Consider the following 22,568-nt stretch of genomic DNA (forward strand, 5'->3'; position numbering starts at 1 on the left):
AGTTAATCCATGACTTTCTTCCCCCATCCCCTCAAAAGGAGATAGCACCCAGCTCACAAAACCAAACCCCCTGAACGCAGTGCTTCTCAAAATGTGGTTTGTAGACCATCTTGTTAGAGTTTGCTTTTGGTGGGTGCAGGTGGAACCTGTTAAATGCAGATTTGGGGCCCTGCAGAGGATCCACTGATCAGAATCTGGCAGTGGGGCACAAGAGGTTATAAGGGGCACTCGGGTGCCTTTGTTTAAGACTTGTTGACTTAAGGGCTTTAAAATAGATAAATGACTGCTTTACCTGTATTCTAGAACAGCCACAGGCTCCACTGATGTCAAAATGAGGATTGATCCCATTTTCTGCTATCATTACTCTGAAGGAAAATCCTAGGAAATGGTGATTCCCTGCAGTAACCACAAAGGAGGCATTTAAAGGTTTTGGTCAGGGAAACCCCACGTGAAGAGACGGGAGCCATATGGGGAAACCAGGCAGGAGGGAGAGAGGAGAACAATGTTCCATGAGATACAAATTGACCTTTTATAGTCATTCCATGAGAAAGATTTGTTTGATTTATCCTTAATAAGCTTTTTGCAGAGCTGTCGAGGGATTTATTCGAGATAAATATGAGAAGAAGAAATACATGGACCGAAGTCTGGACATCAATGCCTTTAGGGTTGGTTGTAAATCTTTCAAGTTTTGTTCATAATAAGTAATTTGCTTATTAATCAGCCCAGGTGGGAATTTGAAGAACAGCTACCAAAATACTCTAAGTCCATAAAGGAAAAAAAAAAGCCAGCTATAGAATCAAGACCATGAAGTATCATGGAGCAAACTTTTGCCGCAGGGATGGACCAACCATCAGTGAATTCTTTACCGTGATTTGGATTTAGGTGTTAGTGATTCCCAGTTCCAAATTCTTCAAATGGACATGTTGGGCATGCTAGATCAAACAGAATAATATGTGTGCGTATGTGTATACACGTGTGTGTGTGTGTGTGTGTGTGCGTGCATTTTTTTTGCTGTAAATGCAGTCAACAAAATTAGGTGTAATTAAAGCACCAGAGTTTCCTTCAGTTTGACCAGCATATTATTTCCAGTGTGTCGACAGACTGCCAATGGGACCCTTGTTCTTGAGAGGGGGTTTTAGGAGACTCCCAGTCGCCAAGTACACTTTTCATCCTAGGCGTGTAGTTAGAATCTGAAATACAGTGTATGATAACTGGACAAGTATAACATACGGGAGGAAGTACAACACGGTTTCTGGAAGAAGAAAATATGCCTGACTAATGACAACTAGAGTGGAACCAATCAATATGACTATTTAGACCTTCAAAAAGCCTTTGACAAGACTCTATAGTAAATTTGCCTTGGAATAATTAACTGTTTCTCTACCCAAGGAAGTATGGAGAATATGGGATTCTCCAGTTCTAGCCAAGGACCTATCTAGCTATCCTCTATCTTCTATCTGTTATTTATTTTAATGGAAGATGTACTAGCCAGTGAAATCATTAAGTTTACACAGGGCTGTAAGCCCTTCCAGGCAATTTAAAGTCAAGCTAATTGGAATCAGCTCCAGACTGATCTTTTGAGCTTGTGTGAAAAGGGACACTAACTGGGAGGTGAATTTCAATGTAGGCAAGTGCAGGGTAATACGTGTAGTTAGGTAAAGATAATTCCTTCTCAACTTAGTATGAAGGACTCTTACCTCACAGTCATCCAGAAAAGGGACCTGGAAGTTATTGTAACTGTCCCAAGAAAGAATTAACCCAGTGCACAGCTACGGCTTGGATGGCATCATCAAAAAGGGTTTGAAACCAAAGCACAAACGTTTTCCTTTCACTTGTAGAAAACTGTGGTCTCTTTCCTTAGCTCTATTCATTGTACCAGACCATATGAAATCAGACAAGGTCAGAAAAAGGTATCTGAGGTAATTCAGAAGGTGGGAGAAGAGGAAAGAGAAGCTATATGGAGATAGATAGTGTTCATTCGTAATTACAACACATGTGCCGTACCCATGAAAGCAGCCTGTTTTACTCACTGACTGTTTCCATTTAGGAAGGAAATATTTCCTATGTGCCAAAGAGCTATTTCAAACTTTTTTATTTGATGTACTTAGATTTTTAAAAAATACTCTTGCAAAGATTTATATGCCAAGAATTAATATTTGCTAAGTGAAGGCATTTATTATCAAATCTAAAAGAAACTGGCTTTGTTAATTAAAGAGTATTCTTTTTAAATGGACAGATAGGACATTTTTAACTTCAAGAAATAAAGTGTTCTGTATTAAAGCATTACACTATGCATGAAACAGACATAGCTGCATGTGTTCTTCATGATTATAATACCACTTTATAGATAATATGAAAGTTAAAGTGGAAAATCCATGCCTACTCTTATCTTTACTGATGATTATCATTTTGGTGTGTTCCCCCATTTTCTCCTACTTTTTGGAGGCGTAATTATAGTACAGTTACATAGAATGTCTCCTGCTTTCACTCGACTTAACAGATCTTTTTTTTGTAACGTTACTTGTTAGTTTTCACAACTTGTAATTGTTGAATCTTATTCAGTGAGTAACTAGATCACAGTTTATTTTACTATTCTCCCCTGTGGCATAAAGGTTAAGTTTTTCTTCAGCATATAAAATTCTGGGATGAAGTTCTTGGTGTATATAACCTTTTCCATGTTTTGGATTATTTTCTTAAGATACATTACAAAATATCGTATTATCTAGGGTAAAGGGTTTCAGCATTTGTCTCTTTGTACTTTTGCCAATATACTTTCTAGAAGTTGTGCTATTTTATACTGTCTTCTCAGCACTGGGTAAGAGTGGTAGTTTTACTCAATCCCTACCAATATTAGATATTATTATTAAGATTTTTCTCCCTCAAAAAGTGCTTTTTTTTTTTTTTTTTTTTTTGGCTATGCCTTGCAGCTTGAGGGATCTTAGCTCCCCAACCAGGGATTGAACATGGGCCCTCAGCAATGTAAGCGCAGAGTTCTCACCACTGGACCTCCAGGGAATTCCCCCCAAAATTAATTTTAGATTTCACTTTTCGATCATTAGCAGGGCTGACCATTTTTCATGTGTATGCTATACTTCCTTTTGTTTTTAGTCAAATTTTATTTTTTAAAAAAGCAGATCAACATTACAATTCAAGAACCTAATGTAAATATGCACTTGACAATGAAGCACATCTGAGTATGGAGTGAAAAAAGTTTTCCAAAAAACCATCAAATGTATCATCTCCAAATACCCAAATAATAAGTCACTTCTACAGGCCTTTTGTTGAGTGGAATCGTAAACAAAGAACAGAAGATTTATTGCTGCGAAAACAAATCTGTAGTACAGTAGTATGAATCTTGGGTATTAAGCATATCAGTTGAATCAAGTTAGGAAGTTGAAAATCTAATAAGAAATTGGTGTGTATAAGAGAAAGTCTATAAGCCAGCTGACCCAAGAGCAACTGAGATATCAAACTTGTTCAGTGAGACCAGACATTATTTTAAATCTCCATATTTTGAAGGCAATTAAAAATTACAATTCCAACAGCCCACAAACTAAATTTAAAAAACTGTAGAAAGCATTAAAACCATGTTCAAAGAGCCACTTTTCCAGCTCAATTTCAGCACCCCAAGGGAAAAGAAAAGCATCCATGACTATCACAGATGAAAACAGAATGAATGTCATCAGAATCAGTTATTTTTCCCCACTGAGGTATAAAATCTATATAGAAATTTGATACTATACTGTAACAACTTGTACTTCTCATAGTTCTATTTTAATGTCCTTTAGACCCTGTTTAATATAGTTTTCTTAATTGTTATAAAAATGTTTTCATGATTCTGAATCTGGTTCCAGTTCTTTTTCATTTTTTTATATCAATATTTAATAACACTGGCTACCAGTTCTAATCAGAAAAAAAATCTTGGACGTCTCTTCATTATAACAGCATATTCAGCAGAAATTACTGATGTGCAAGCAAACCATAAAAGGTACAGCTCTCTGGAAATCACATTTCGTAGATTGTTTCAGTCTGAATATGCTTTACAATGATTCTTGATGGAAGACTCTTCCGATCTTGTAAACATCAGTGTGCACAGTCTTGCTACTACGTAGTTTCATATCCTTGGACAGGAGGGCCGGTTCACAGCTAGTGAAAGCGAGAACAGTCTAAGTTTTAACGACTGATAAACCCTACATCCTACAGGAGGAAAGCACTTTTCCTTTTTTGCTACTTAAGAATGTGGCAGAAATGGATGCTGAGGTAGCCCCGTCAATCCTTATTTTCTTCTTTCTTTGTAAATTTGGTCTCAAAATTCTGGAAGGGAGACATTTCGAAGAAGCCACTGCTAGGACTGGCTTCCACTGCAGTCTCTAATGCAGGGCACCTGGCTATCCTCTTCTGTGGCTTTATCTAGGCACTGATTACTGTTCACAGGCTGCAGGGTTAATTTCGCCGGGTCATACTCCCAAAGTTGGTTGCCTTTTAGGTGGTAGCATTTGAGCATTGTGACTGGGCCAGTAAGTTTGCAGACAAAGGTCATCGGTTCTAATTTCTTTGTTGGCAGTGTAAGAGAAAACCAGATTACCTCCCATACCATGACAGTTAAAAATTCCAACTTTTTCATTCTCTTTTCTAGCCATGTTATACAGACACTGATTTGTTTCCACATTTCGTATCTCTCCCAAAGAGAAATAGTGATGTGGAATCTGAGAATCTGCATAAATATTCTCTAGGTACCAAAAGAAAGGTCTGCATTGGAGTTTGCGTCTTAGACCAAGTCTTGGTGATATATCTCCATAATCTACCTTTGTAACACCTGGATAAATTATACAGAAGAAATGCTTGAATTCATCCATACACACTTCTGCAAGTCATCTGTTATTTTTATTGATAATCTGCCCTGTGCCTCCTGGAAACGTGTAGGGTGTAGCTTTCTGAAACACATGTCCAACATGTGAGCAAGTAACAATCTCCAAAGTTCCTCCACACTGCCAAATCCTAAAGGAAATTTCTAGGTTTTCTCCTCCCCAAATATCCATTCCAGCATCATATGTTCCAATTTCCTGAAAGTAATCTCTATTGAAAAAAGGCCTCCTGCCATTGTAGGTGTTCTCACGGGAAGAATTCCATCCCCTTTCCTTCTGTCCATTTCTCTTTGGGGAACAGGATACCAGCGAAAATTAAGCTTCCAGTTGAATCCACCATAGGTCATGTCAGAACCTGCCTTGTATTCAAAATTATCATCACTGATCACATCAATGATAGGATAGTCCACTGTCTTCCTGTCATGTTTGATCCTGGCTAAGAGAGGCTCCAGCCATCCCACTGTACACTCACAGTGAGCATCTTAAAAGGTGATCACTTGGCCTTTAGACACTTGGCCTTTAGACACTGCAGCTCCTTTTAACCTAGCTCTGATCAATCCAGAGCATTGCTTCATTCGAATGACATGAACTGGTAATTTAATTTTTTCACCTCTCTAGAGGTCTTTTCAAAAAGTCTCTTTCACTGGCCTCATCTACTAGAACAATTTCTTCTCGCATGTGTCTTGGTGAGCGATTAATGACACTATGCACAGTTCGCAGAAGTGTGCTCCAAGCCTCATCGTGGGAAACAATCACCACACTTGTTGTGATAATATTCCTTGTATCCAGGAATATTATCTGGATACACCTTTGTTTTACACCCTTCTAACCTAACATCTGGTAAAGATCTGTTGAGTGCAGTCATCTCACTTGCCGTTAAATTGAACTGATTGATTTTAAACATGTCTTTCATCTTTTCTTGATCCTCTTTAGTAGGAATGACGACTGGTTTCCCCATTTCTCCAGGACTTTCATGAGGCTTTTGTACTGGCTCTAGAACATCCCCAGCAGGAAGTCCTCTCTTTATTTTTTCATCACAGTTGTTGCATTCACTGAAGTGAAACAGCAGGAACATATCCAAGAGTACCCAAATCAAGGAGGTGGCTAGGACCACCTTGCAATACGGCACTTTAAGTCAAACGCAAAATTTTAAAATATATATAAATATACAAAGGTCATGAAAATTATTCCAATCCAGTTTCATCAGCAATCACGCTCATAACCTTGGGCCGCAGCGCGGGCGCTATTTGTCGGGCTACCGTCCGCCGCTTCGCCTCCTCGACCACTGCCTGCTGCTCGCCCGACGCGAGCCCCGCCTCCGCCGCCTCTACTTCCTTTTATATGCCTGTGTTCTTGTTTACTTTGTGGCTCTGTTATGCATTGAGATTTGATGATAAAAATGTGACCAGTAACGGTATAATCTGTGAAAGTATTATGAAACTGCCTCTGAAAGTAACAAAAACTGAGAAAGGCTTTCTAATATTCTGGTTTTGATGTGCTTTTTGGTTTTATACAGATGATGCATTCAGGACACCCTGAAAGGGATACTTGAATCCTTTTACTCATTTTTGCCTTATTTTCTTGATTTTTGTTTTTCTAATCCTTAAGCTTGGTTTATTTTCTTATTTTTTTTTTTTTTTGCTGTACGCGGGCCTCTCACTGTTGTGGCCTCTCCCATTGCGGAGCACAGGCTCCGGACGCGCAGGCCCAGCGGCCATGGCCCACGGGCCCAGCCGCTCCGCGGCACGTGGGATCCTCCCAGACCGGGGCACGAACCCGCGCCCCCCGCATCAGCAGGCGGACTCTCAACCACTGCACCACCAGGGAAGCCCTATTTTCTTATTTTTAAAAAAGGAGATGAAGAGGGAGAGAACTTTTGATGGAAGTTAGAAAATCACAAAGGCTGTATGCCGAGTAAGATGAACAGTTTTCACCCCTGTGCCAAGTTGAGCAAGTTAAACTAGGGTCAAAAAGGGGCAGCAAAACCGGTGAAATGGTTTAACCCCTGTAGATAACCCCATCTGCACACTAGCGGTCATAAGTGTGTTAGACAGAACAAGGAGGGAGGTGCTTAAGAAATTTGAAAGATGCCTCTTGCAGTCTTGAGGCCAGGGTGGAAGAGGCCAACGCTCATGCCTCACACCAAGAAACCCCGAGTTTGTCAGACTCCTACATCGGATTCAGTAGGGATATTTGTGTCCTTTTGGGCCATTTGAGGTTATAATTTGTTGAACTGTTAGTCACCATGGGGCCTGTTCTTTGTCTTGTTTTGTTAAATCATCCTAGAAAGAAAAAGATGACAAGTGGAAAAGAGGGAGCGAACCAGCTCCGGAGAAAAAAATGGAACCTGTTGTTTTTGAGAAAGTTAAAATGGTAAGTGGGGAAGTATGTGCACTGTGTGGACAGCCTTGTTCACATGGCGTGTTCACATGTGGAGGGTACAGGTGGGGTGGTGTTGATATCATATCGCACCGTTGCACCTGGGGCTAAAGGGGGGCCACGTTTGGGTTAGATCACCCGCTGACACTTCTGCTGCTTTCTCATTGCCTTGTTGCTGCCTGATCTGCTCTGTAACACTTCTTTTGGGGTCCAGATGGGAGCTTAGGAAATGCATCTGTCCCATCTGAGCAAGAGGCACGTTTCATGGCAGAATGCCAAGGCTCTGTGACACCTTCTGAGCAGAGGCTACATTAGTCCTTCTCTCCTTAGACCGTCTTTACCTCGTTTTCCTGTTGTGGTTAAGGACAGTCCAGAAGCCAGGCTATCCTCATCCATTTTAAACCATCCCTTCTTGTATTCTTTCTCTGTCATATGGAAGTAGACACCTTTCTTTTCCCACAGGACATATTGTGGCAGTGGTAGTAGATGCTCCACTATAGGAGTTTAGATTCTTGGGAAAGAGGACTTTTTCCTGTTTGCTTAAGGAGGAGTCTTTTATCGTCATTCTGAGTTGCGCTGTCTGTAGAACGCATTCCTTAGTGATACTGGCAGAGTGAATTAGGTAACCTTTAACTGAGCTCCTTTTCAGTATTAAAGGTTTTCTAATCACTGGGAGATGTGCTGGCTCTTGTACCATCGGACACCTGCCTTTATTCTTGGCTTTTCCTGGGACCAGAAACTGCTGCTCCTGTTGGATACCCTGATCTGTGGTTGTCTTGGTTTCAGAAAGATCTGTCTCTTCAGAAAGCCAAATAAGCACAGATGACAGCTTTGTTTTTCACTTTAGCTTTGATTTCTGCACTGTGCCTCCTGACTTGATTTTTTCACACGATACTTCCTGAGTTGTGTTTCTTTGGTAACTCTCTTTGAATAACAGCAGCCATGCCACAAGAATCCCTGTGGCTTTACAGTAGAGAGGAGAATAGAAGGTTCAAAAACACCTGCTTATTTTTTTCTGTAACGTATTTTCACCTTAGCCACAGAAAAAAGAAGATCTACAGCTACCTCGGAAATGTTCCCCGAAATCCACAGCACCTGTCATGGATTTGTTGGGCCTTGGTAAGAGTTAGACTTTTCCACTCCCGTAATCATACAAATTTTGATGAATTCTCTGTGATCCTGGGAAGATAGGTAGAGATGGGACTCTTCGGTTGGTGGCTTTATCACTAAGATTGTTCCCTCGTGTTCTTCCTGTTGTTTTACATCTGAGCAGTTGTTCTAAGAGGTGTTTCATTTTTCACTGTACTGTGAAAAATGTACAGTGATAGAGTAGTGCTTAAGTACAGTAGTGGTGGAGCATGGCCTTTGAAGCCAAAGTCCCAACTCTGCCACTTACTATCTATGTGACCTTGGGTAGCTTACTCAACCTCTAAACATTACTTTCCTAACCTATGTAGTGAGGATGATATGAGTCTACTTCAAAGACGATGTTGGAAGGGTTAAATGAGATAATGCCTCTAAAACTCTTAGCTCCTTGCCCAGCACAAACTAAGCATTCATTAAACGTTAGCAAGTTTCACTAAACCAGCACCTGTGAGCTCTGCCCCCATCCCTCTCATTTTCCAGGTGCATCCTGTTTCTGAGACGGCCAATTACCTTGTGATCATGATTTTCCTCCAAACTTTTGAAACCCTGAGCTAGTGGTTCTACCCCCTTCAGAAATAAGAGCCTATTCTTACCTTTCACAGTACTGATGGCTATACTTTGTTTCAGTCCATTCCTGCTTATTTAGGTTATTGGCTACTTCGGCTTCTAATGTCTGTACTTTTCATTTCTCTCTGAAAATGAGTCCTACACAGCTTTGCTCCTCAAATAGCCCGAAAGGAGCCAGCCAGCCCCCTTGTGGTGGTGCTAACGTAGCCTTCAAGCCTGGGTTTCTGCTGTCCTTTGCCTGAAAGCTGGGCTACAGGCTTCTCCAGACTGTTCTGGGGAATGTGGGGTGAGGCCTCTTGTGAGATGCCCCATCCAAGCTGGGTGGTTCCAGAGCATAGATTTCTGGGTCCATGATGGAGCATGTGGGCCTTCGCTGCTTTGTGTCTAGAATAGAAGGAAGGAATGGGCTTAATGAGCAGTGCTATGTTTTAACTTTGATCTGTCTTTCCAGATGCTCCTGTGTCCTGCACCATTGCAAATAGTAAGACCAGTAATACCCTAGAGAAGGATTTAGATCTTTTGGCCTCTGTTCCATCTCCCTCTTCTTCAGTTTCCAGAAAGGTGAGTCTTGTGGGTGCCTCAGGATTAAAGAGCATTCTGGAAAGGGTGATTCTGATAACTTAATCATGGAACCAAGTCATGCTTCCTTGGTGGAATTGGACTTTGGTTTTCTTGATTCTTCCCTTAACGCTATCATCTCTGGTACAGCCTAAGGTTACTATTCATTCCATGTTGTCTCCTGCCCAAAAAGAGTGGGCCCTTTGAGTGGACTTCTGTTGAAGGTGTGTCAGATTGTAAAGGCTGATCCTGTAGGTCAGCTCCTCAGCCTGAGTTATTGCCAGAGAGTTTGTAAGTAGGAAAGACTTGAAACCTTTAATGGCTACCGTTTGTGGAATACCTGCTGTGTACAACAGGCTCAGTGCTAGGTGATTTTGTATCTCATTTTGTATATTTCATTTATGATTTAAGATACTCACCACAGGGCTTCCCTGGTGGCGCAGTGGTTGAGAGTCCGCCTGCCGATGCAGGGGACATGGGTTCGTGACCCGGTCCGGGAAGATCCCACATGCCGCGGAGCGGCTGGGCCCGTGAGCCATGGCCGCTGAGCCTGCGTGTCCGCAGCCTGTGCTCCGCAACGGGAGAGGACACAGCAGTGAGGGGCCTGCATACCGCAAAAAAAAAAGACTAACATACTCACCACAACCCTGCAAAATGGATCTTTTATAGATGAGGAAATGTTAGTTCAGAAAAGTTAATGTGACTAGCTTCTCGTTGCACAACTAGTAAGTGGTGGCACTGGGATCTTAATTCAGTTCTCTCTGGATGCATCGGTTGTAGGTCATTTTTATTTGTTTATGTGTTAGTTTTCCACCAAATCACATTGTTTTGCTAAAGAACAAAGAATTATACCAGAGCTTAACTATCAGGTGTTTCCAGATATTTGTATGGTAAAAGTGTCAGGAAGCTATTAACTCGAGCCACGAATTCTTTTGTAAATGTTAGAAGCGGCAGAGAGATGCGGGAGGTCCTTACAGAGGCCCCCCATGAGGACCATTCCAATCCCCACCCCCCTCCCTCTTTGCCCTAAGGTTGTAGGTTCCATGCCAACCGCGGGGAGTGCCGGCTCTGTTCCCGAAAACCTAAACCTGTTTCCAGAGCCAGGGAGCAAATCAGAAGAAACAGGCAAGAAGCAGCTCTCTAAAGACTCCATCCTTTCACTGTATGGATCCCAGACACCTCAGATGCCTGCCCAAGGTAGAGTTCATGGGGGTCATGGCAATGTGCCGGACAGAGACGTGAGGCCTTACATGCAGGAATCATTTGTTGTGACAGGGGCAGTTGCTCTGGGGGCCAGGACATCACACTCCAAACAAACCTGAACATGACATTCCTTGTGAAGCTACCAAGTATCAGGAGATAGAGATTAACGTAACTCAGAGCCATACTTCTGTGGTGTCTGGCATCACAGCTCTGTGAAGTCTGACTCAGGGTCCGGATCTGGACCCTAAAGGGGAAGTGGCTGGGTCAGCAGCCCGCTGGAAGCCATAGCAAGTCTTGTAGGGGCTCTGTCTAACCGTTTTGCTGTGTAAAAGAGCATTCTGAGTTGAGGAATTCTAGCTGGAAAGGAGCAGCCAGTGAGAGTTTGGACTCACCTTGTACGCATTCCTCTTTAACAGATCTGTATGTATGTTTTCTTGGCAGCAATGTTCATGGCTCCTGCTCAGATGGCATATCCCACAGCCTACCCCAGCTTCCCTGGGGTCACACCTCCTAACAGCCTAATGGGGAGCATGATGCCCCCACCAGTAGGCATGGTAGCTCAGCCAGGAGCTTCTGGTATGGTTGCCCCCATGGCCATGCCTGCAGGCTATATGGGTGGCATGCAGGCATCCATGATGGGTGTGCCAAACGGAATGATGACCACCCAGCAGGCCGGCTACATGGCAGGCATGGCAGCTGTGCCCCAGACTATGTATGGGGTTCAGCCAGCTCAGCAGCTGCAGTGGAACCTTACTCAGGTAAGCTGCTCCATTTCACTCAGGACAAGAGTTCTGAGCCTCCCTCAAGCCTGTCTCACTTAGTGTCTCTCCCTTACCCTTTGAATCCTTACAGTGTAAATGAGATATTGCCAGAGACATTCTCGGGTTTGCTTCATTTATTTATTTTTTTAACAGAAAATCTGTCTAACCTCAGACTTTCTAAGGCATTTTGGGTTCCTGTAGAATAAGGGTAACTGCCTAATTCTAGGCAGTTACCTATACAGAGAAACAGCCTATACAGAGAAACAATGAGTGCAGATAAAAGCACCCATAACTCACGACTACCGCATCTAATAGAATACTACAAACCTCAAATTACATGACAGTAGGCACATAAACACCGAAATCCAGCGGAGCCAGCATCACAGAGAGACCATGTGAAAAGAGGAGAGGGAGCAGGGGGCTAGAGGTGACAGAGCATAGATAAAATCACCCCCTAGAAAGAGAAGGCCCTGTCGTGATTAGAGACATGCTGAGAAGAGGTCTGAGACGTGGTGGAGTAGAACTCTGGTTACTTGGAGAATCAAAAACAAGGGACTTGAAATATATAGGTTTATGGGTGGTAGCTTTGGAAAAGCATTGTGTCTAGGAGAGATGGGGATGACCTAGAAGGAGGGGGTGCTCTTTGGAGACCTGGTGGCGAAGGGGAAGTAAGAAATGAGAAGTGGAAAAGAGAATCACAAAATCAGAAGGTCCACCATTCTCCTTCCCATCAAATAATCATTTCACTGTACTAACAGAAGAGGGCGCTCTTGTACTAACAAATCTAGTAGTCTCCCCAGACCCTCTCACCTGTCTGTATTATTGCTGATTCGAAAAAATAGAGCACTACAAACTAAACAGAAAGTGGCAGATGACATTCGTACAAAACTACTATGAGAAGAAAATAGAAAATGAAAAATCAAAACATTTCAGGAAGTGGAAATTCTTCCCCAAAAGCAGTCACGAAGTAGAAGAAAACTGTTACACAATCCACCAATCTGAATTAAATGTCCTATAACAAACACTTGCAGATAAGACAAAGCAGCCTGAATCAGAAATTTAAAAACTTACAAGCAAAATGGACAAAAAACTGGAAGTTGTGAAGTGAAAGTTTACTGAACACAGGAAACAAATTGAAAAATGACACAATTATCTTAGAAATAGACTGAATTACAAGGTAGTCAAAGGAGAAAAGATTCAACTGAAAATATATTTGGCATTGAGGAAAGGCATGAAACAGCTCAGAGAAGAGAACTAAATATAGAGAGCTGTAATAAGAATCAGAGAGAAAGTAATGCAGAAGTTAGGCAAAGAAGACCTAACATAAATATATTTGGAGACTCCCAAAGAAAAAGACAAAATAGTGGAACAGAATTAATATATTTAAAACTATAATACAAAACCATCTCTTAGAAATAAAAGACTTGAATATAATATTGAAAGAACCCACTGTGTATCTGGAAAAATTGACTCAGAATGGTCAACTCTAACATATCCCAGTAAACTTTTAGACTCTGTAGACAAGAAAAAAAATCCATGAGTCCATAGTGATATTTTTTAAAAGTGGGTGTGGGATAGAAGGAGGGAAAGCCTTCTTTGCTGAAGAATGACAACTAATAATTGTAGAAAGAACAGGGTATTCACACATTCTCAAAGAAATACCCTTCAGATTACTTATTAAGTACAGTGAAAGAACATATGATGGATACAACCTTAGATAAGTGATCAAACATAGAATTATCAACAGTGGGGCACATTAATTTCATGTGCTTCCTGGTATCTTATACTAAGAAGGACACATTATCACTTACACAGAAGTTTTGCCCAAAATATTTAACTTGGATCCAATCATAAGAAAACATGAGATAAATCTAAATTGAAGTATTTTCTGTAAAATAACCAACCTGGACTCTTAAAACAGTGTCGGGGAAAAATGGCGGGGGAACTCTTCTAGATTAAAGGAGACTAAAGAGATGTAAAATTGAAACGTAATGTATATTAGAATATAGTGTTAATATTAAACATCTTGGACATATTAGTTGTAATGTGGTTCTAGGAAAGTCTTCTTTCTTATGAGATGACTCCTGACTTATTAAGGGGTGAAATGTCACGATATGTGCAATTTTCAGTGCCCATCAAAAATTTTAAAAAGCTGACACATATGTATATATCAGAGAGAGAATAAGGCAAAAATGTTAACAATTGGTGAATTTAAGGAGCGATATATGGGTTTCATTGTACTATTCTTTCAGCCTTTCTGTAAATTTGAAATTTTCTTTAAAAGCTGGCGGAAGAAAAATAGTTATACCTTCTCCTAAAGGAAAAGAACTTAAACAGAAAATGGACCAGGCTTGGGAAATTTAAGGCATTTTTCTTTGAGAAATAGCTGCTTCTGTTCACTGCCAGAGCCCAGGCTTTCAATTGAATTCATAAAGAGGCCCCAACCCCACCCAGGCCTGATGCCACCGACTCTTTTCTCCCAGCAGTTTCCCTTCTCATACACTGAAGTCCTGAAGACATGTTGGTCTTTTTTTTTTTTTTTTGCCTTCCTTTGTTCATTCTGAATCGTCCAGTTTCCTTTTCTTCTTCTTCTTCTCTCTGCTGGAGCTCTTTCCCTGACACTGTCAGTAATGACTCTGCTGGAGATAAGACAGGAGCACCAGCGTGGAGGCTTCTCTTTATACTCTCAGGGTTGGCCACGGCCAGTTCACAACAGGCCCCTTCTTTTCAGGATGAGAGATTGGAAAAGAAACAGAGACTAACCTCCCATGCCGCTTTTATGTTGACTCGCTCCAGGATTCCCCCTTCCCCTTACTGAGCACTAGTCTCAGACAACATCTCCCTTCTGGAAAGTCCTTCATCTTCGTGGTCTGGTATCCTCGGAATGATCCGAGAGGGTTCAGGGCAGTTATGTACCACGACAGAGCTCCCCTTTGTCTCACTCTCCCCTCCCCGCAGGCGGAAGGACTCCTTCCCTGCCTGTTGCTCTAATTGGCCACAGGCCCACAGCCTGGTCTGAGACTCTCCTCTCTCCCTTTCAGATGACCCAGCAGATGGCTGGGATGAACTTCTGTGGCGCCAATGGCATGCTGAGCTATGGACAGTCCATGAACGGTGGGAACGGACAGGCAGCAAATCAGACTCTCAGCCCTCAGATGTGGAAATAAACACAACGCACCTGGATGACTACCACTCTCCTCAGCCGCCTCTCTCCCATGTTTCCTCTTTCCCCAGCTGCTCCCCCACCCCCATCCCCTTTCCTACCTCTCTCTGTTTGGTTTAGAAACTGCTCAATCCATCACTTGGGACTTGGCATTCTGCCCAGCCCAGCCACGTCCCAAACACGCGGACCTCTCTGTTGTTTTCTGTCGTGCCTGTCCCCTAGCTCTCCTGACTCCCTCCCCAGCCTCAGCCCTGGTCCTCTCCTGGCACCAGCACCTTAGCAACTGTTGGCAGAAGGCACTTAGACTGCAGGATCAATGTGCACACCTTTGAGCACCTTTCCCACCAGGTGAAACCTCCTATCAGACTCAGAAAGGTCTGATAAGCTATTTCCATATGTTTAAATTTGGGGTGAAAACAGAGGCATGCTCCCCTGACTTATGGGAATGAAGAAAGTAATGAAATCAAATTAAATATTCCTTGGGTCTTAGAGCAGGTTGGCCCTAGCCCTGGCATGAGGCAAACGCCCTCCTACAAGGACGAGTGAAAATATGACTCTGCCTTGCCCTGAATTGCTTTCTGGATCTGAGGCTTCAGGACTTGCTGCTTCGGCCAGCCTTTATTAACACCAAAGACTCTACGAAGGTTCCCCACAAAAACACACACCCATTTCCCTGCCTCCATACTGCCTTCAGTAGGATCTGACTTTGTGGCTGGAGGACCAACCCCTCCCGTGGGAATGCAGAGCTTAACATGTGTACTGCTTGTGTGTGTGTGTGTGTGTGTGTGTGTGTGTGTGTGTGTGTGTGTGTGTGTGTGTGTGTGTATTCCACCTCCCACTCCCTCCCCATCTGCTCTGGGTATTTTTGGTTTTGTTTTTTTAGTTTTAGGTTTGCAACAGAGAGGAGTTAATTTATCAACAGCCTAAAACTGTTGCCAGTTTTTCTTTAGTTAAAAAAAGGTACAATCTAATTGGTAGCTCCTGTCCTCCTTTCCCCTCTCCGCCCTGCCAGTCGCTCTCTCCTGCCGGTGTGTCCAGGCTGCTCTGTGTCCCCACCTGTCCAGGTGTATGAGGCAGAGTGCCTGGACAGCTTTCCTCTTAGTCATCATTCACCCCACTTGAAAATTAAAACAAGAAAACTTTGCTTAAAAGATTTCGTCTTTGGGAACCACAACTCCTGGTTGCCTTTCTCCTGTGTATGTGTAAATTCCTTAATAAATATTGCAGGGAAGGACCGCTCGCTTGCTCTCACTGTGTCCCTCTTGGAGGAGGGTGAGTTCCACGCAGGTTTTCTGCTTTCCAGGGGCAGTTCCCTCACTTTCCTTATATTTAAAAACTATTACATTTAGGATGGATAAGCAACAAGGTCCTACTGCACAGGGAACTATATCCAATCTCCTGGGATAAACCATAATGGACAAGAATATAAAAAAAGAATGTTATATGTATATAACTGAGTCACTTTGCTATACAGCAGAGATTAGCACAACATTGTGAGTCAACTGTGTTTCCATTAAAAAACAAAAAACTTTGGACAGAACATACCCAGGGGCCAGGCCCAGGCCCAGGCCCAGGCAGTCAGAAAGGGGGCCTTTCTCCAGGAGTGTCTAGAGTTGTGAGGGAGGGAACTCTGGATTTCTGTACCTACTGGAGTCCCAGAACATCAGAACTAGAAGCACTCCCCCCCAACCCCCCAGCCAATAAAAAGCTCAGCCCACACCCACCCTTCCTTGGAGCACACCTTTTGAATACTTCCAGGTGTAAGTGAGAGGATAGCACAGTGGCTAAGAAAGTCAGCTCTGGATCAGGCTGCCAGTGTTCATTTCCCTTCTTACTCTGTGATCTGGGCAAGCTACTCAGCCCCTGGGTCTCAGTGTAAAATGGGACTCATGGTAATACTTAAAGTAAAATGAAGCAATTCCTGTGGTGCATTTAGCACACAGGGCACTTTGCACTCAAATGTTAGCAAATATTATGTACCATTATGTGTTAGGTATTAATTCATTCAACAGATATTTAACAAGTGCTTACAATGTGCCAAGTACTGTCTTAGGCTCTGGAATGAAGCACTGAATCAAAACCCCTTGATCTCGTGGGGTAGAGTGGTAGGAGAGATGGACGACAAACAAGTAAATAAATTATTTAATTTCAGGTAGTAATAATACAAGGTAAGACAAGTTTAGATGGTGGGTATGGGACCGTTTGGATGGAACAGTCAGAAGGAGGTTACATTGGAACTGAGACCTGAATAAGGAGCCAGTCGTGTGGAGATCTGGAAAAAAATGAGAGCAAAGGTAGGCGTCTGCGTTGGAAATCGTTTGGTGGAGGTATTGGTTTGGGAGTCATCAGGGTGTGGATGGTATGTAAAGCCATGAGACCAGTTGAAATCGCCTAAGGAGAGAGCATAAAGAGAAGAGGACTGAGCCTTGGGGGCCATCAGCTTTTAGAATTTGGGAAGAAGAGATAAGAAGAAAATGAATCTGACGTAGTCCCTGCTCTCAAGAAGCTTACAGAATCATGGGGCAACAGACTTAGAATCTCTTTTACATGTTTTATGGGAGCTAGGAAGGTCAGGGAAGCCTTCCTAAGGTCAGAGGCATTTGAGCTGAGTCCTGGGGGCCAGGGAGGAGTTAACCAGTGGGTGAGGTGGGGGTGAGGAGAAGAGTCATCCAGACAGTACCATGTGAAGGAAGAGACAGAAACCTGCAAGAGCACAGAACATTCCAGGAAGCACAAGCAGTTCTGTTTCTAAGATCTGATGTGAGTCAAGGTGTGGTGAGAGGTGAGACGCAAGTGGGTTTGGGCCAGATCACGGGGGGCTTCCTTCACCCTAGGAAGGAGTTTAGCCTAAAGCATTGTAAACAGTGGAGTGACATGGTCAGATCTGAGTATCAGGCGGCTCGCTCTTGGATTGCTGACAACAGTGTGTTTTGAGAGAACAAGACCAGGTCTAGGGAACCAGAGCAGGGCAAGAGCTGAATGAGAGCCTTGGCAGTGGAGATGGGGAGACTGGAGCTGCTTGGAGGAGCATTTCATGAACAGCTTATGAGGCACATGGAGTGCTAAAATGTGTAACACAAAAATGCTAAAATAAGTTTGGAAAAGACTGCGTGTTGTATCACTTCTTGTACTGACAGATCTAGAATATAATATCCAAAAAAAAAAAAAAGGAATTCTCTGGCAGCCCAATGGTTAGGACTTGGTGCTTTCACTGCACCTGGTTGTCTTGGGTCTACCGTGGTCGGGGAACTGAGATCCTGCAAGCTGTGCAGCGCGCACCAAACCAAACCAAAACAAAAACAAATAGTAATGGCTCCAAAAAGTCCTGTGGTAAAACTATTTAAAACAATTAATAGACTATATTTTTTAGAGTGGTTTTAGGTTCACAACGAAATTGAGCAGAAAGTACAGAGAGTTCCCATATACCCCTGTCCCCCACCTAGCCTCCTCCGCTTTTGACATCCTGCACCAGAGCTGTACATTTATTACAAACAATGAACCTACACCAACAGATCATTATCATAATTTACATTATGGTTCATTTTGGTGTTGTATATTCTATGGGTTTTGACAAAAGTACAATGACATGTATTCACCATTATAGTATAATACAGAATAGTTTCACTGTCTTGAAAACCCTCTGTGCTCTGCATATCCATCCCTTGCTCTCACATAACTCCTGGAAACTAATGATTTTTTTTTTTTTACTGTCTCCATAGTTTTGCCTTTTCCAGAATGTCATAGAGCTGGAATCATACAGTTTGTAACCTTTTCAGATTGACTTCTTTTACTTAGTAATATGCATTTTTGTCTTTTCATGGCTTGTTAGCTCATTTCTTTTTAGTGCTGAATAGTATTTCAGAGCCTGAATGTGCCACAGTTTATTTTATCTATTCACTTACTGAAGGACATCTTGGTTGCTTCCAAGTTTTGGCAATTATAAATAAATTTGCTATAAATATCTGTGTGCAGGTTTTTGTGTAGACATAAATTTCCAATCCATTTGAGTTATTACCAAGGAGCATGATCATATGATAAGAGTATATTTAGTTTTGTAAGAAATTGCCAAGTGTCTTCCAAAGTGGCTGAACCATTTTGCATTCCTACCAGTGATGAATGAGAGTTCCTATTGCTCCACATCCTTGCTAGCATTTGGTGTTGTCAGTGTTTTTGGATTTAGGCCATTCTAATAGGTGTGTAGTAGTACCTCACTGCTGTTTTAATTTGCAGTCACCTAATATGTAGTGTTGAATATCTTTTCAAATGTTTGTTTGCCATCTGTATACTTTGATTAGATTAAATTTAATAACTGTTTATCAAAAGATTCCATTAACAGAGTAGAAAGGCTTACCATAGAGTAAGGGAAAATATTTGAAACACATGATAAAGGGCTTGTATTCAGAATATATGAAGAACTGCAAAACGAGAAAAAGACAGGCAAGCTAATGGAAAAACACAATGTGGACCTGGCTAGGCACTTCAAGAGGCTACCCAAATGACTACCAAACATATGAAGAGATGACCAATCTCATTAGTAATTGGGGAAATACAAATAAAAACCACAATGAGACATCACTAAACACCTACCAGAATGGCTAAAATGAAAAAAGATCATCCAAGTGTTGGCAAATATGTGGAGCAATGGAAACACACAACTGGTAGGAGCATAAATTGATACAACTACTTTGGAAAATGGTTTAGTATTATCTACTAATGTTGCTACATAGATATACCTATAATTCAGTAATTCTGCTCCTAGGTATACACCAAATAGAAATGCATGTACATGAGCATAAGAGTGTTCATCATTATTCATGATATCGCCAAACCAGAGACAATCCAGATGTCCATCAGCAGAAAAATGGGTAAAGAAATTGTAGTATATTTATGTAATAGAATACTAAACAGCAATGGAAATTGCCAAACCAGAGTTATATAAAACCACATAGAGAAATCTCACAAACTTAATGTTGAAAACATTTTTCACTGTGTCATTTGAAAGTATGTTGCAGACATAGTGATACTTCACCATTAAATATTTGAGCATGCACCTTCTAAGAGTGATATATTCTTCTATATAACCACCATACCATTTTCATACCAATGAAGATTAACAATAATACCACCTAAAATTCTGTCCATTTTTAATTTTTGCCAGTTATCCCAAGAATGTCTTCTGTTCCTTTTTTTTAAAACCCAGATCCAATTTAGGTTTATGCATTGCATTTGGTTATTATGTCTATTCAATTTCTTTTCATTTGGAACAATGTCTCTACCTTTTTTCCCCATGACATTGACTTTTTTTTTTTTTTTTGCGGTATGCGGGCCTCTCACTGTTGTGGCCTCTCCCGTTGCGGAGCACAGGCTCCGGACGTGCAGGCTCAGCGGCCATGGCTCACGGGCCCAGCGCTCCACGGCATGTGGGATCCTCCCGGACCGGGGCACGAACCCGTGTCCCCTGCGTCAGCAGGCGGACTCTCAACCACCACGCTACCAGGGAAGCCCGACATTGACTTTTTGAAGCCAATTCGTAGAAAGTTCTACAGTTTTCATCTACCTGGAAACTAGAAAGTAGGTCTAGATTCACATGAAATATTTTGACAAGAATATCTCATAGTTTATCTGGAGTACATCATATCACATCAGGGAGCAAATAATACCTGGAAGAAGGGACTTACACAGTCATTGGCAAAAATATGAGGAATCCATATGAAAATATTGAGTGTTCGATCAAGAAGACCAAGATTTAATTTAAGGTCAGGTGGTATGTATTGGCATGCATGCACGTACCACAGATCTTAGATTTAATGTCCTGGATGCAGCATCTGGGCATATTTAAAATAGATAAACATTATATTGGCCAATCCTAAAAGCTGGGAAGACAGAAATTCCTTTGTATAATGTAGAGAAAAGATTCCAAAACTCAAGGAATTCTGGAATGAATTACCAAATATGTCATCCCTTTTCCCAACCTGTCCCTGGCAGAACCCTGAAGGCATTCCCTTTACCCAATGGCTTGAGACATACTTTCTTATAGAAGTTCTAGAATCCTTAAAACATGACTTAGCAGGTGTTCTCTAGAGGCCAAGAATGCTAAAGTGTACTCCCTATCTTCAGTGGAGTTGGGATGTTTCCAATAGTAGCCTTTAACAGTGGCCCACCTGCAATTTATGGTAATCAGAATGGATACCAAGATCTTTGGAGGTGATTAATTGAGGATAGGAACCCAGATAAGTAGCAGCTCACTAAAGCCCTGCTTGATCTGCATAGCCAAAATTTCTCCAGGTTTGGAGACAGATGTCATCAAGATAAAAATGTAGCCCTGTATTCTATTGCTAGACCTGAGCTAGTTCAAAGACCTAGAGCCTATGGAAAAATGGAGAGGCCAGGTGTCCTTGAGGAGGGGCTTATAAAAGCCCCATAAGTGTACAATGTGTATCTTACTTCTGGCTTTCCCCAAAGGGACCCATTACCATTTTACCTGGGTCAATACACTAGGGAAACTACACAAACACTTTGGCAACAGTTGGACACTAACTGTTAGCTATCACTATGTCCTGAGTACCCATAATGTTGGCCACTTGTCAGAGTGGAAGCATATAGAGATCAGGTAATGATGGAGTTTTGAACTAATTCAGTCTCACCATAGGCCCGATGGAACCTTAAACCCCTCCTGTAGTAGTTTCCCCATTTCTGAGTGTCTAGTTGGAAAAGATGCCCTTAGCAACTGAAAGAATTCCCACACTGGCTTGCTGACCAGTGAAGTAAGGACTGTTGAGAGAAGAGTGGAGAAGAGGAAGCTCCTGGAGCTCTTCCCTATCAAAATAATAAATCAGTAGCAGTATTATATCTCTGGAAGAATTTAAGAACCACATGTCCATTTAACTTCAGTCTAGCTGGTGCAAAAGATGGATGGGTTTGGGAGAAAGACAGTAAATTACCATTAACTTCTTCAGGTTAATACCTCCAAACTGGGTGATACTCATTACAGGTGCTTTTCCAGAAGTTATTTCCTTATTGAATCTAATCAGGATAGTGTTTGACACATGATATATGTCTATTAACATTATAATTTTGGAGAGGGATTTTATCCTGATAAACAAAAATATCAGAAGGAATTTGCTTTCCCTTGGTAGAACAGCAGTGTGAGTTTACCACCCCATCTGAGGAATATGACACCTCTTAGATCTATGCAATAGTTCAATCTGTAGAGGCTTTGGCTCTCTCACCACAGTAGATTGTATTTTCCAAGATGGCTCCCACCAACATATACCCCATCCCACACTGGCATTCTTCCATTGAAAGGTGGGATCTATTTTCTCTCCCTTTGAACATGAGTAGTCCTTGATAACTGCCTCAACCAATAGAATGCAGCAGATATGACACTGTGTGACTTCTCAGGCTAGGTTATAAAAGGGCAATACATATGGCTTCTTCCTGGCTCTCTCTCTCTGTCTTGGGACTCTTGCCCTTCATACAAAGGCAACAGATTTTGAGAAAGCCCAGGCCACATAGAGAAGTCATATGTGGGTTTCTGGCCAACAGCCCTGGCCAGGCCTACGTGGCAGTAAATAACCTTCAGATGATTCCAGCTCTTTGCCTTTTTTTTTTTTTAACGTCTTTATTGGAGTATAATTGCTTTACAATGGTGTGTTAGTTTCTGCTTTATAACAAAGTGCATCAGTTATACATATGTTCCCATATCTCTTCCCTCTTGAGTCTCCCTCCCTCCCACCCTCCCTATCCCACCCCTCTAGGTGGTCACAAAGCACCGACCAGCTCTTTGCCTTTGAGTCTTTCAGTTAGGCTCCCAACATAACGGCACAAAGACAAGCTGTCTGCACTGTGCCCTGACTGTATTTCTGACTTATGGGAACTGTGAGAGATAATAAATGATTATTATTGTTTTAAGCAGGAAGTAATAGG

The 22,568-nt window shown here is 42.0% G+C and overlaps 1 protein-coding gene and 1 pseudogene across 2 annotated transcripts in view; one reads left to right on the forward strand and one right to left on the reverse strand.

Annotated features, from left to right (window-relative positions):
• The window catches only part of SMAP2 (small ArfGAP2), a 50,598-nt gene extending 31,995 nt beyond the window's left edge, over window positions 1-18,603 (forward strand). The window contains exons 4-10 of one of the 2 annotated variants that reach the window (XM_032626699.1): window positions 587-665; window positions 7,152-7,238; window positions 8,282-8,363; window positions 9,409-9,518; window positions 10,547-10,712; window positions 11,160-11,476; window positions 14,521-18,603. In XM_032626699.1, coding sequence (XP_032482590.1) covers window positions 587-665; window positions 7,152-7,238; window positions 8,282-8,363; window positions 9,409-9,518; window positions 10,547-10,712; window positions 11,160-11,476; window positions 14,521-14,646 — 967 coding nt within the window. In that variant the 3' untranslated portion in view covers window positions 14,647-18,603. The remainder of the gene's footprint in view (window positions 1-586; window positions 666-7,151; window positions 7,239-8,281; window positions 8,364-9,408; window positions 9,519-10,546; window positions 10,713-11,159; window positions 11,477-14,520) is intronic. The other variant, XM_032626788.1, reaches the window with a different exon arrangement.
• Window positions 672-6,489, reverse strand: LOC116751106 (annotated as a pseudogene).
• Window positions 18,604-22,568: the final 3,965 nt, after the last annotated feature.

This window comes from Phocoena sinus, chromosome 1, assembly GCF_008692025.1.
Source record: "Phocoena sinus isolate mPhoSin1 chromosome 1, mPhoSin1.pri, whole genome shotgun sequence".
In the NCBI taxonomy this organism is placed as follows: domain Eukaryota; kingdom Metazoa; phylum Chordata; class Mammalia; order Artiodactyla; family Phocoenidae; genus Phocoena; species Phocoena sinus.